The sequence below is a fragment of the Brachionichthys hirsutus genome, chromosome 3 (genome assembly GCF_040956055.1).
Source record: "Brachionichthys hirsutus isolate HB-005 chromosome 3, CSIRO-AGI_Bhir_v1, whole genome shotgun sequence".
NCBI lineage: Eukaryota > Metazoa > Chordata > Actinopteri > Lophiiformes > Brachionichthyidae > Brachionichthys > Brachionichthys hirsutus.
In genome coordinates, this window is record NC_090899.1 from 6,430,354 (window position 1) to 6,444,835 (window position 14,482).

At 44.3% G+C, this 14,482-nt stretch overlaps 1 protein-coding gene across 1 annotated transcript; it reads left to right on the plus strand.

Annotated features, from left to right (window-relative positions):
- Positions 1-1,206: 1,206 nt before the first annotated feature.
- ptpn3 (protein tyrosine phosphatase non-receptor type 3) lies at positions 1,207-14,137 on the plus strand. Its single transcript, XM_068755022.1, has 26 exons — positions 1,207-1,255; positions 2,381-2,499; positions 3,248-3,382; positions 3,480-3,522; positions 3,676-3,757; positions 4,266-4,310; positions 4,400-4,452; positions 4,532-4,649; positions 4,750-4,837; positions 4,944-5,032; positions 5,113-5,176; positions 5,317-5,522; positions 5,593-5,718; positions 5,850-6,011; positions 6,841-6,937; positions 7,034-7,111; positions 7,237-7,293; positions 8,133-8,289; positions 8,414-8,589; positions 8,826-8,916; positions 9,077-9,138; positions 9,249-9,395; positions 10,062-10,190; positions 10,947-11,092; positions 11,176-11,311; positions 12,482-14,137. Exons 2-26 carry the CDS (start codon positions 2,431-2,433, stop codon positions 12,554-12,556), a joined length of 2,631 nt encoding a protein of 876 aa, XP_068611123.1. The 5' UTR covers positions 1,207-1,255; positions 2,381-2,430; the 3' UTR covers positions 12,557-14,137.
- Positions 14,138-14,482: the final 345 nt, after the last annotated feature.

The following is a 14,482-nucleotide window of genomic DNA, read 5'->3' on the forward strand; positions in this document are numbered from 1 at the left end:
TCAGCCAAGAGACAAAATGATGCTGCGTTCGTGTCTCAATTAGAACGTAGGAAAATACCAAACTCTGTAGAGAGAAAATTAATTCAATCATTTTCTCTCAGTAAAGTTATTTACTGATCAATGTGCCACTTCTCATTAATCGACATGAGCATGATTGGCTATTGTTATGGCCGTCAGCTCATTCCTATGTTGTTTTCAGAGTTGATCACGTGACTGCACGTTCTTCAGTTTCTGTTGCCAAATTGGGATTAAGAAATGTAATTTAATGAATGAATTCGGGCATCAGTCGGCAAGTATCTAGAAAGTAAAATGCTGGTTTCTGATGCAAAAGTGAAATTAGGTGACCTATATCCTCGGATGGAAAACTGCCTTCAACACAGTAAAATGCAGTTTTAAGAATGAGAGGTTCCTCAATGGTTATGTAAGCAAAACGATTCCTAATAGCTGCCTACTCCTTGGGCAGTCAAGCAAATCTGTTGTGCTACAGTCTCTGGATAAATCTTGAAAGAGGGGCAGTTATCTAGCACAGGAGGGCAGGTTCAGACACGACCATATATAAGGGCATTACAGAGAAACCTCCCCGGCCGGTAACCCATCCAGGTAATTAAGTAGAGGTCTCCAATGAGCATAGAACCTGTCAGACGAACCTCTAAGTGAGAATTTAATCTTCTCCAGTTTCAGAAGACCTAATATATCATGGAGCCAGACTTTGATTAATGGCGGTTGGGAGGACTTCCATAATAAGATAATTCTTTTACGAGCAACAAGCGAGGCAGAGGCAATAAGGTCTCTCCGGATGGCTGTGATCTGGAGGTCATCTGGGGGCAAGCCGAAGATGCCGATATTTGGAGTTGGAGTTATATTTATGCCTAATATATCTGAAATTGTTTTAAAGAACAGTTTCCAGAACGTTTGAGAATTATTTAGTATAATAATAATAATCACTCAAACTTCACACTGAATAGGATTCCCAGAAACTTCTAGTCTACGTAATGAGATAATTAGATGCTAATTACACTTTTACTTGAGTCGTATTTCTCCCCCTGCTGTGCGCGCGCCCCCTAGTGCACGGATCCCGTCATGGGCGCGCGCAGCGTCAGGGGCGGGGCGGGGCCGCGCGGATTCAACCCAGCGCAGGGATGAGAGACTCGTCCCGGATATGTGCCGGATTTTACCTGCCAGCCTGAAAGACTTCCGCAGCGGACAGTCTGGGGGAGCATGACCCGCCCCGGACGCCGGACGCCGGACTACTGAGGTAGACCTCCCTTCATTTCCACTTTAAACCTTCTCTACGGAGAATGAGAACAGGAAAGTCGTAGCAACGAGCGCTGTCGGGAGTTGTAGGAAAGTTTGCCATTTGTTCCTCCTTCTGGGTGCAGCTGTAGCAAAGTAGATGTTGTCAACAAACAGGTTCCTTGTTCGTGTTCTGGGCACAAAGTCCGGCGGGGGGGGGGGGGGGGGGGGGGGGTCACGTCAGGGTCACCTCAGGGTTCATTGTTGGACAAACTGGGACCGTCGAACTCATGATCTGGCCTAATCTACTGAGATGGGCCCTGTTTATTAATGTTTAGTAAAGTGTAAGCTACATGCTAGGTGTGTCGTAATTCTTTGTGTGTGCAGCATCATAAACCAATATAAGCCGATTTGTTATCACCTGTGGTCGTTATGTGGGACATACCATGTCACATATCTGGAATAGCTGCACAGCAGCATCATCATCGTCATCATCATCATCATCATCATTTACTTGTAGATTCATCAGACCTCTGCCAGCGAGAGGTTTAGAACGGAGCAGCGCTGTGTTAATTTATGCAGAGTGAGTCCCTGTGTTCAAACATTAACTCCAAACCTTCAGAAACAGACCCATTAATCTGTTACCTGCAAACCAAATGTATGTGCACACACTCACACACACACATACACACGCACACACACACACACACACACGCCACAGAGTGGTAGCCATAGAACCTGCGTTGCTTCCAGCGCTCTGATCTTAAATCAGAGGGTTCTTGTTGCAGGTGGGCGTGGTCAGCTCTGAAAATATTTAACATTCTTATCATTCAGCTGCCCGCTAAGGCGGGGAGAGAGGGAGGGAGGGAGAGAGCGAGGGAGGGAGGGAGGGAGGGAGGACTGCAGGCAAAGGGAAGGGACATGTTCAGACCCAGGCCTAATAATAAGGAATTACACAAACACACACAAACACACGCACACACACACACACACACACGCACACACTCGCATTCACGGTGCATTACTCACTGCAGACTCACAATGTCATCCCTGAGGGAGGTGCTCTCATCTAAAGACACCGCCCAGGAACATCTGACACTGTTTTTGTGCTGTGTGTGTGTGTGTGTGTGTGTGTGTGTGTGTGTAGGTGTCCGCTCAGTGACCAGCAGAGGACAGGGTGTTGCTGTGGTAACAGACATGCCAAAACTGGACCTGCTCTGCTTGGTTCAGCTGCTGGACGGCACAATCGAGACCTTCAGAGTCGGCGTGCGTAACGTACACACACACACGCACACACACACACACACACACACACGCACACACACACACACACACGCTGTTTCTTCCCAAGGAGGTGGCTCATTGGTTCCTCCTTCGGGCTCTGCCAATGATTGCCAGTGCGTGATTCACTGACTGACTGCTCGTTCCTGTTCCCATTGATCTTTATGATCTTTATCACATGAAGGAAATTAATCACAAATGGCGCCCTCTTGGACCTCGCTCTGCAGCATGTCTGTGTGAACAGTGGGAGGGTGCTTTCAGTAGACATGACTTGCATTCGTTTGTATTTTTATACACATTTTTGCTAAAGAAATACAATTTTTCTTTATTCAGGAATAGTCATCTTCACCAGGTTTTTGTATCCACACGCGTCCAAAACGTTCTTGCTGCAAGAACACAGTGTTCACAGCAGCTTACTATAAACAAGGGAATGAAGTGTGACGTGAATCTGGAAACAGCAAGTGGGGAGAAACTGCAGATGGTCCTCAGAGTGATCAATAAAACAAGGAATAGTTTAGCTGCAGTGTTGAGCTGCAGATGGTGTTTTGGAAATGTTATTTTCACTAGAGTATTTGCATTATTTATTTCTTTTTCTCCTTTCAGCATTTTAACTTATAAAACAATGACGGAGAAAGTTAAATATATTCACCCATGTCTATGCGTGATATATAAATACATTTCACTCAGTCCTTTGGCTGGAAGTGATGCTTTTTGTTGTTTCCCCCTCTGTCAGAAGCAGGATGAAGGCGTGGTTCTGTTGGACCTGGTGTGCAGCCACCTGGGCCTGCAGGAGAGGCAGCTCTTCAATCTGCAGATCAGAGAATCTAACACGGCCATCGCCTCCATCACAGCCAACGCACACTCTCCTGTGAGCTGAGACTGTGTTTAGATGATGCTTTCTATTGGGCATACTTGCATGAATGTTTTTATTTAGTCATTATGCTAAATGGATTTCTCTGTCTCAGCGATGGTTGGAGCCGGAGAAACCCTTGAAGAAGCAGATTAAAGGTATCTGACCTTCTCTGGGCGGAGAGAATTCACTGTCCTCAGCTTCAAAAGCATTTCTCTAGGGCACAGACACATTGATGTTTTCACAGTGTTGTAATGCGTTTACGAATAGACGATGAGCGATCCAGTAGACAATGTGTTTGTTCTCTGTAGGTCTTGCTTCTCCCTTTTATTTGAACTTCAGAGTGCGATTCTTCATCTCTGATCCCAACTCTTTACAGCATGAACAGACGAGGTTCGTATACGTGTTCCAGGCTGTTCTGTGTGTAGCTGTGGCTAATGCTGTATGACTCACAGTGACTTTGTGGGGACTGTGGATGAATCAAAGCATTTACTGGTTGATTGCGACTTTTATTTTTATTTTTTTTCATTCGCTTTCTGTGTTTGACTTATAAATATATTTATTGTGATGCAGTGGCAAACCTAATAAAGGGTTAAACAGGAGCCGACGGCCACGCTTACTCTCCTCTGACAGGTTGTACTTAGGCACGGTGCTTTGAGGCTCTCTAAAGTTATTCCTCCTCCAAAGAAATGTCAGTAAAACCATCTGGTAGATTTCAACATGTATAAAAGTAAGGGTGTCATCAAATTTATAAGGAATTATTTTCACGCGTTATCTGGAGACTAGAATGCACTGAAGAGTCAGTGATGTCTTCCAGTTTTGATCCAATCAGCTGTCTGACTGATTCCCACTTGCGTGACTAAAAAGAGTGAATAAAGTCTTTGTGTTTTGTTTCCGGCAGGCACCTGTACTTCCTCCAGATTAGGAGTGACGTTAGGGAAGGACGGTGTGTAAATCATAAACACAACCCACCCGTCCCCCGGTACTCCGTTTGTATTTAGCTCTTGCCGTATATAATTATGGACGTGATTGCAGGTTGCAGTGCCCGCTGAGTGCAGCTGTAGTGTTGGCTTCTTACGCCGTGCAGGGTAAGTCCTCCGAAACAAACAAAGTGCTTAATAATAACGATGAGAAATGAGTCCTGTTCCTCGTCTCCATCGCCTGCAGCGGAGACGGGGGATCACTGTCCATCCCGGCTCCCTGGTTACCTCTCAAAGTGCCACTTCCTGCCTGAGCAAGATGAAGACTTCCTGTCGAAGGTGGAGGATCTTCATCCGCAGCACAAGTAATTTCATTCGATACACAACTGTCACAGGCAAACAGCTGGCTTGTTGTATAAAACTGTGTGTGTGTGTGTGTGTGTGTGTGTGTGTGTGTGTTCTCAGGGGGCTGAAGCAGAGTGACGCCGAGTTGTATTTCCTCAACACAGCACGAACCCTGGAGCTGTACGGAGTGGAACTGCACGATGCCGTGGTGGAATAATTCACTTGATTGATCTCTCGCCTGATATCACATATTTTTATTTAACAACTTCTCATTTGCAACACTTTCTCTCTCTCTCTCTCTCTCTCTCTCTCAGGATGCCAATAACGCCCCTCTGATGGTGGGTTTGGCCTCCAGTGGCGTTGCTATATTTTGTAATATGGTTTGTTCCAGTTTCTTCCCTTGGTGAGTTTTGCAGCCATAATATTAAAGGCATGTTTGTGTGTTTTCTGAGGTGGGCATCAAAATATATTGTTCACATGTAGGGGGAATATAATCAAGATTTCTTTCAAGAGGAAACGCTTTTTTATACATCTAAAACGTAAACACGTGAGTCCCTCTGTTCATTTTTATTTCATTGCTTTACACAGTTGAGTAGTGGAATCAATCCATCTATTACTACACTCGGCATAACCAAAATGTGTCCTTGATTATTAAATTCACATTATAATGCTTCGTATCTGTTGCAGGGGGAGACCCAGGATTGTGAGGTATCTCTGGGCCTTCCCTGTCCAAAGACCTGTAAGAACCTATGGAGGTCGTGCGTGGATCATCACTCTTTCTTCAGCGCCAGCCGGGCTGCCGGGAGCCTCAAACGCAACAACGACAGCACAATTCAGTCCTACAAAAAAATGATAACGCAACACCTGGGTCTCAGCAACAATAAAAATCAGAGGTGAGCCAGCACTGGTTCTCACTTTACATTCACTCATCCATACTGATGACTGAGTGAATGTCATTTGCAGTGGTCCAGTTTGCCAGCGTGTGGTGGGAGGGATGGTTTGGAACCCGGAGATACAGCGATCCATTTCATCAGAGCATCTTGAGACAAAGAGTCTGCCCTCTAGGTCACCTCCGTCCACCCCCAACTGGTACTACCTGCAGGATCCACCAAAACTTGAATGAGATACTGCAGCTTTTTTTTTAAGGCCTCGGCATCTCAGGTTGGTGTGTGTCCTGTCTTTTGGTAGAATCTTACACTCGCCTGATCTCTCTCCGGCAGGCGAAGTGCTCGGGTTCGCCATGGCATCCGAAAACATCGGCCCTCCTCCGTCGAATTGACCAATGACCTGAAAGACATGTCCGAAGGAGAGGATGTCTTCTACACGTACAGGGCATCTGTAAGCAGCAGTAAGGACAGTGAGGGGGACGCTTCACTGCATCAGTTAGTATCAGTTATAACATCAATATTTCTTATGTCCTATCTGTCTCTCAACTCGGTGGGCATACTTGGTCCATGTTAGGAGGGAAAGTAAGTAATCATTTGTCAAATTTGGATTTAGTGCAGTTTCATTAATGTCTTTCAAAAATGCCAGAGGTGAATGTTTTATTTTTATTGGTACTGTTACATGTCGATGAATTACGTACGAAGGACTCTCAATGGAAACAAGACCACAAGGGCTTTTTTTTTTTAAATACTCCTCTTAGACAGGATGTTTGACCGTACTTGTACTGTAATACACACTATTGTTTGACTGTACTTGTACTGCTCCAACATTCTCTCTAATAAATATTTCAATTTATAGGGGTGATGTATAACCTCAGCACATCTCTTGTGTCTCTGCAGAGTTCAGTGAGTGATTGTTAAAAGGCATGAAAAGTAGAGTAAGGGGAGATTGTGTACTTTCTTGGTCATTGACATACCTGAAAACCCCGTCCAATTAAAATCCATAAATGAGAAACATATTATGTGACTGTGTGCCAGAGTGAGGTGCGCAGGTACAAAATCAAAGTGGAAGGTATTTTTGATATATAAATGACTGTTTGGGGAAACATTTATTTTTATTAAAGAATCATGCTAAAACTACACAGATCATGTGATAGGCCTGTTCTTTAATTTATATTAAATAATTACTCAAAAAATAAAAGTATACTATTAGAAATAGAAAAAAAAAAGGTACGAGAGAAATTAGAATATATTATTGCCGGTAGTATGTTTGAAAGTCCAATAATCCCCAAATTAGGGTGGAAATAATCTCTTTCATCTCTTTCAGTTTTTCTGGCACTTCTGATTTGAGCGACGAGGGTCTTTTGCACACTGATGATAGTATTGGAGAGGACGATTATGACCAGACCTCAAACAACAATAAGGTTTACTATTTTGTAATCCACTCTAAATGGGTGTATTACTGTGTGTCCCTCTATGTATGTGCATTTGAGAGTTGTTTTTATTTGTCTTCCATGCAGGGCGTTCTGGGAGACGGCGACTTAATGCTCATACGTATTGTGCCTGATCACCAGGGCAAGTTTGGCTTCAATGTTAAAGTGGGTCTCACGCTCTCCTGAAACCTTCACATCGGTCAGAGTGTTGTTTGTATTTATTGAAATGAATTGCGTTTGTGCTTTCGCTGTTCTGCTGTTGGTCTACGTAATGTCTCGACTCCTCCCAGGGTGGAGTGGATCAGAAGATGCCCTTGGCCGTATCTCACGTTAAACCCGACTCTCCGGTAAGAGCTGCCTCGATGTGTTTGTGTGTTGATGGTTGGGTGTCTTCAGGTTGCATCAAGCAATCCTTCTTGGAGGAAGTGTGAGCACAATGTGGGCTGAATGACACACATTTAGCCAGAAGTACTGGACTAACAGCCTGCGACAATTTGTCAAATAATTAATTGGTTGTTTGACAGGAAATCACATACATCTACGGGCTTTGGGCTTTGGGACAGTTGTGATCCATAATAATAATAATCCGATCAATACATTTAGACTGATTAGTTGATTTGTATTTAATTAATTTAAGGCTAAAACTGACATTGGAAATTTCTGATTTTAAAAATTAAGATGTAATATAATACAATCTATTGCCAGATGCTAATTTAAAAAAAATCCCAAAATAAAAACAAACCGCTCTAATTGGACTATCCTGATTCGTTTGATTTGTGATAAATACAAAATTAGAAGAATGTTTTCACAATTTTCAAACAACTGATCTTTTTTTAGGAGGTTCAAAAAAATTGCAAGATGTAATAAATAAGGGAAGATTGTGAACACGCCTTGAAACTGATGGTTCTTCAGATCTTGTGTTGCTAAGTTGAGGAGGTTTTTAACTTCTTCACTGCAGCATCCACACTTATCATGCACCACCAGGGTTTAGTTGCTGTAATGCTTCAGGTGATTCGGCTTTAGAATCTACAGACTTGGATGAAACTGTAATTTGTCTGCAGGTACCTCAAATCTAGTTTCTTCATATTTACTGGCCAAGATCGAGGCTGAGGCCCATAAATCAGCAGTGTTGGTGTACGTTGTGGAGATAATCAGCTTTTGTTTTTTGACCCTGTGTCGTTCCCAGGCAGGTCAGTGCGAGCCCAAACTCTTGGAGGGAGATCTGGTCGTCCTCATCAATGGCCGGGACATTTCTGAGCATACACATGACCAGGTTGTCATGTTCATTAGAGCCAGCAGAGAGTCGCACACCAGAGAGCTCGCCTTGCTTATCAGACGTAAAGGTGTGTGTGTGTGCGTGTGTGTGTGGGTGTGTAACAAAAGAAGGGAAGTGCTGACGCGGCATGAGATCCAAATACAGTGACTGACTGAATATTTACACAGCATTGAACTGCCCTTGTTTTCCAGGTCCAGGCCGGGTGGCACCCCTGCTGCTGTTGCCCCCCGCCCTCACACTCACCGACCAATCGCAGGGCGAGAAAATGCAGCTGTCGGGCCAGTCAGAGAAGGTCACGACACTGGAAGAATCAGTCAGACAGCTGGAGAGGGGCATACAGTCTGGCACACTCTGTTTTCATTTTGAGGTATTTCAAGTGCAGGCAGGTGCTGAACAAAAGCTGCACTAGAATAAATCTCTGTTTTAATCAGGGTTTAGTTTGTTCAACTCAGTTATTTCAGAGATGATGCTGACCTGTATTTGTGCTGATTTTGGGACAGATGTTGGCCTTAATCTGTACTTGGACAGAAAAAAACACAAAGATGCCATGCTGGCTTCGTTTCTGTGTTTGTTTATGTGCATACGTATGCTTTTAATTTCTAGAACCTATACAGGAGGAAGCCGGGTCTCTTTCTAAACTGTGCTCGGCTCTCTGAGAACATGGACAAGAATCGCTATAGGGATGTTTTACCCTGTAAGTTATTTTGACTGTGTGTTTGTCTGTGCGCTCCTGTTTCTGGCTTCCTGTTCTTTTTTCTGCAGCTGTGGCTTCTCGTGAAATGTGATTGGTTGACCCTGCACTATGTCGAAGGCTCCATTACGGCCCTCTCATGCTGCTGTGTTGCTCTCCTCAGATGATTCTACCAGAGTCGTGCTCCAGGGCCAGGACGACTACATCAACGCCAGCCACATCACGGTGTGCATCACGGATATGGAAGCGTTTGTCTTGCGCCTGATGATATTAAATGTTATGACGTCTTTCTCTGTGTGTGTGTGTGTGTGTGTGTGTGTTTGTCCGTCTCTTAGGTGACGCCCCCAGTGTCTGGTGTGTGTTTGCACTACATCGCGGCTCAGGGTCCATTGCCACAGACCTGCACTCACTTTTGGCAGACTGTTTGGGAGCACCAGATACATACCATCATCATGCTAACAACTCTGACAGAGAGGGGACGGGTATACCAACACCCACACGTGCATGCTTTTACTCTGAAACAGGAATGTAAATGAGTGCAGAGAAAGGGCCTCGCTTGAAATCACACGGCTCAGTATCACTTCTGCACTAACGCGGTGATTACAGCAGCACTACTCGCATATTACACGCTGTTTCATGTATTATTCGAAACATGATTACTGTAATTACGCGTTTCAGTGCTGATGTTTGTGCCCAATATAATGAGTCGACCCAGTTGTGAGTGATTATGGGGTTTTGTGATGTAAAATGTGAGCAGGGAGGAAATGAGATTTCTCCTTTGATGGCGAAGATGAATACACGCAGAGGCAGCAAGCTATCAAGGTCCTGGTGAAAGTGGATGTCTCGCAGCTTTTCTGTTGCTTGGTAACGGGAAGCTTCCATTAATTGATTATTTTCAAAGTACTTTTGAGTTTTGCTGTACTTGAGGATCACACACACACACACACACACACACAGATAGACAATCACTTCAAATGCATCGCTCTTGTTCCTCGACTGCCTGGTGAAAGGTGCCAGACTTATAGAATATATGTTTGTTTTCATGAGAGCCCTGCGCGGCTGATGTAGCAGCAGGACTAAATTGTGTCCTGACCGATGACTCATGCCAGACGTAATGTCATTTGCCTGTTGATGTCATACAATTGCAGACAAAGTGCCACCAATATTGGCCACATCCGCCGGAAGCAAAGGATTATGGACACATGAGGGTCAAGTGTCACATGGAGGAATGTAACCTGGTGTATGTGACACGACAGTTCACCCTGACGCACGCACAGGTAGAGTAACAAAAGCAGAGCTTGTACCATATGTCACATGACAGAGCTCTCAGCAGGTGGCAGCCATTCCTGGGAAACGCTCTGTAGCCAACAGGCAGTCACGTTTGTGTGGGTGGTTCAGTCTTTTTGCGTGTGTGGGTAGGGGTTTGCATTAGTGTGTGTGTGTGTGTGTGTGTGTGTGGAGACATTTTAGCTCACTAATGTGCAGGACAGGCCTTTTCTGATAAGTTTATGCGGCAGACGTTCAGATTGGAGGAACTGCTCTTTGTACAGCGTCTTCCTACGAGAACAGGTGACTGAGATCATGCTCAAGGAGGCATGAAGTCTGAACGCACACATGCACGCACAGATACTGCTGTGTTGGGCCCATCTGCTCCTCTGGCAGAGCAAATGAATCCCTGCGTGGAGTCGCAGGCCACATGACTATCATAAACCCTAAACTCAGCTGTTCTCTCTGCCTTCTCTTTTTGTTTTCCAGCTTTGGTCTTTTTGTCTACCCTCTCCTTTCCGCCTGTTTTGCCGTTCTCGTCTTGCCGAGTCCCTCTTCGTTTGCTAACCTACTGTCACATGAAGGTCTGTTCTCCTCACCTGTTTTCGTTTCCTCACATCCTGAATATAGTACCTTGGTGTACTAATCTAATGTGGATTCTGGTTATACTGTATGTATCCCAGGGTTACATATTTATCTTTCTAAATACAGTCAATAATTTAATCCTCCCTCATCTTTTATTTTTGATTTTTGTGTGTTTGTGTTAGATGGGCGAGGAACGCGCCGTCACACACCTTCAGTACGTTGCTTGGCCGGACCACGGCGTACCCGATGACCCCTCAGACTTCCTCCTATTCGCCAACTCGATCAGGGGGAGGAGGAGAGGGGAGGAGCCACTCATGGTACACTGCAGGTAACGCACAAACACGCGGATCAAACACTGGCAGCACATACTGGGTCTGCCTCTGCTGTACACGTTGGGTTTGGCTCTTTCAGTGCTGGGATTGGACGGACAGGCGTTCTCATCACCATGGAGACGGCGCTGACTCTGTTGGAAAAGGGTCGGCCGGTGTTCCCGTTGGACATAGTCAAAACACTGAGAGATCAGCGAGCCATGATGGTCCAGACCACGGTACAGAAAAAAGTAGCAAAGATTAATGTATTAATGTATTAATTATGTGATCGCCGGCGTCTGTCTGTATGTTCATCCGTCCGTCTGTTAGCAAGATAGCTCAAAATGTTCTGGACGGATCTGGATTAAATTTCCAGGAAATAATGTGAATGTTACCGGAAACGGATGATTACATTTTGGTGACGATCCAGAAGAGATCTTGGATTCTGGATCACTTTTGAAATTTTTGGTAACATTGCAGTCAATGGTGTATAAAGATACCAATAACAATTTAGAACCTTTTGAACCGTGTGGATCGGCGTAAACCTAACTAGGAGGGGAATGAGCTGCTAGGCGGAGTTCTGTCTGGATGTTTGTCCAACATCCTAGCCACTTGAATCCTCTTGGCTCAATTCAGGCTGGTCAAATGCATATATTTGAAAATAATTCAATTAGAACATTGATAATTGATTAATAAGCCTGAAAGAGAGTGATCAACTCCTGGAATATTTTTTTGTTTTTGAATGCTTAGAGTTACTAAACTGGCAGTTTTGTGATATTAGGTGCGCTTTGGTGAAAAGGGGAACTGGAAATGTGGCAGCCCTCCAATCACAGGCCTGCTTCTAGTGCACCACCGCTACCACTATGAAATGAGATCCAGTCCCTCAGGCCTTTTCTCTTTGACGGTTTTGTGCTGATGTCACGCTTCCACAGGTTCTTTTCTCATGTGTCTGTGTCTCTGACAATAATGGAAAACTTCACTAGCCAGAGGACAAACCTTCATGCTAAGAATCCATTCGCAGTCCCACGACCGCAACCAACAATGGGTTTGCGGCATCGCGGTGCTTTTCAGCTTGCTTACTCAGTCTGTTAGTCTGAAATCAGTCTCACGCAATAGAATGATCTGGACCTTTAGAAATTACTGTGCAAATTTTCATCGGGCAACGCTGTCGCCACAAAAATGCTGTTTTATTTTTAGTGCTGGTAGCAGCACGACTATCGTCATCAGGTTGGTGACATTCATCATTTGTTGCAATTAAAGTTCGAAATAAGATGCATTGAAAACCTTTTATTTTCACGGCTTATGTTAATGATTTAAATTCATTGTTTCATATAATCCTAAATACTATTACCCTTTCAAAAAACAGCAGAGTTGTGTTTAATTAGCTCTTTGTATGTTGTGTTTTCCAGTGCCAGTTCCAGTTTGTGTGTGAGGCCATTATCCAAGTGTACAAACAGAAACAGGGCAGATCTACAACGGCGTAACCCAAACTGACAAAGGATCCCAACAGGACACATCGCTGCGGACGACTTCCAGAGCGCCAGTGGAGTAATCTGTCTTCGTCCATCGTCCTCGCTCACTTCTGAGGACAGCCGTCTGTGGCCCACCAGCTTGTCAGCCTGAGCTTTAAATGATAGAGCATTAAGCTTTTAGAGGCTGCAGTCTCCATAGAGACTGATGTGAGCCGCTCTTACTTTCTGTCCAGGAGGCCACTGAGGAATGTTTCCTCTACTTATAAAGCTGTGTGTGCCTTTGACTGACTCCCATTCGATGGATCAAACGGGGCAGGAGGGGCAGACTGGGATCGATATAAAGATTACGAGGCTTTAGATCACTACTGCAGATGGTCATGGTGAACTCTCCAGAGCATCAAACCTGCAGTTTAACACTATTAAATTATTGAGACACTAAATAAACACACTGATTATAAGAGCATGAGGAATTGACTGTTTATTTTCATCACAAATCAGTCTGGTTATGAGGAAAATGAAGTAAAAGTTGATGTAATAGTATCTGCAAGCTCGTATTTTGTATATTTATTTCAGCGCTGTGTGTGTGTGTGTGGCCTGTAGAATAAATGAGGTGAAACTACCCATCTAAGGGTTAAAGTTTCCTCATATATTCATCCTCAAACAGAAGATACCTCGAGAGACATTTTGTGAAGAAAAAAAAAAAAAAGAGGTTATTTTTTTTTTAAAGATGGTACGTGAGGAAGAGAGTCTCGCTGGATAAAAGGACTGATTTCCGTTTGCAAATATAAATAGTGATTGGGTCGATATGTTTTTATTCTTTCTCTCACAGAATAGTTATTTTTGGTCCCGGGTGCCGCCAGGGCTGACCGATGTTCCTCATGGATGGGTCACATGCAGAGAAGGATTTCTCCTCCAGGGATCAATAGAGTAAATAAAATAAAATAAAATCTAAAAATGTGATTAATTTTTTTCTCTTTGTTACTTCCACCAGAGTACAGTATGGTTTTACTTTCATCTATTTATCAGCAGGTTTGTGCAAAGCCACAGAACAGATTCCTACACTTGGTAGGAGGATAAGTTTTAGGGGTTTACTGTATCTGGAATTTTTTTAACCCTTTAATTTCTCAAGGAATTATTCATGTAGGGCGGCTCGGTGGCGCAGTGGTAAGCACTGTTGCCTCACAGCGAGATGGTCGCAGGTTCGTCTCCGGCTTGTGGCCATTCTGTGTGGAGTTTGCATGTTCTCCCCGTGCCTGCGTGGGTTCCCTCCGGGTTCTCCGGCTTCCTCCCACCACCAAAGACATGCAGCCTAGGCTGATTGGTGACCCTAAATTGTCCGTAGGTGTGAGTGTGTGTGTGGCTGGTTGTCTGTCTCTGTGTTGCCCTGCGATGAACTGGCGGCTTGTCCAGGGTGTACCCTGCCTCTCGCCCATTGACTGCTGGGATTGACTCCAGCTTGGCCCGTGACCCGATAGCGGAATAAGCGGTGAGAAATGAATTATTCATGTATGTCGATAGAACCAAAAATGTCTCATGATGGTGAGTGTGAGATCTTGTCTCATTCCAGATAAGGCTTAATTGAAATAAAAATATTTTTTGCCACGAACTGTATTTTTCCTGCTTCAGTTTGTTTTTTTCCCAAAATAAAAGTAGGCATATTCTAACGTTTTACATGCAATGACATTAAGTGACATTCAACCCCATGAAAAAGGCCAGATGTCTTTGGGAGATTGTAACATTTCGTACATGAAACTATGATTGAGCTAAATATTTATGAATAATCCAAACATTACTGCATACTCTTGGGATGGGACATCAATAAAAGTCACCATCATTATGTTGGGGACCTTTGGCCAGCTAGGTGGCGCTGGTTCGCTGCAACCGGCGCGTCGGCCGGCGCGCACAGAAGTTTGTTCTGCGCTGTGGTTTTACGCAGGC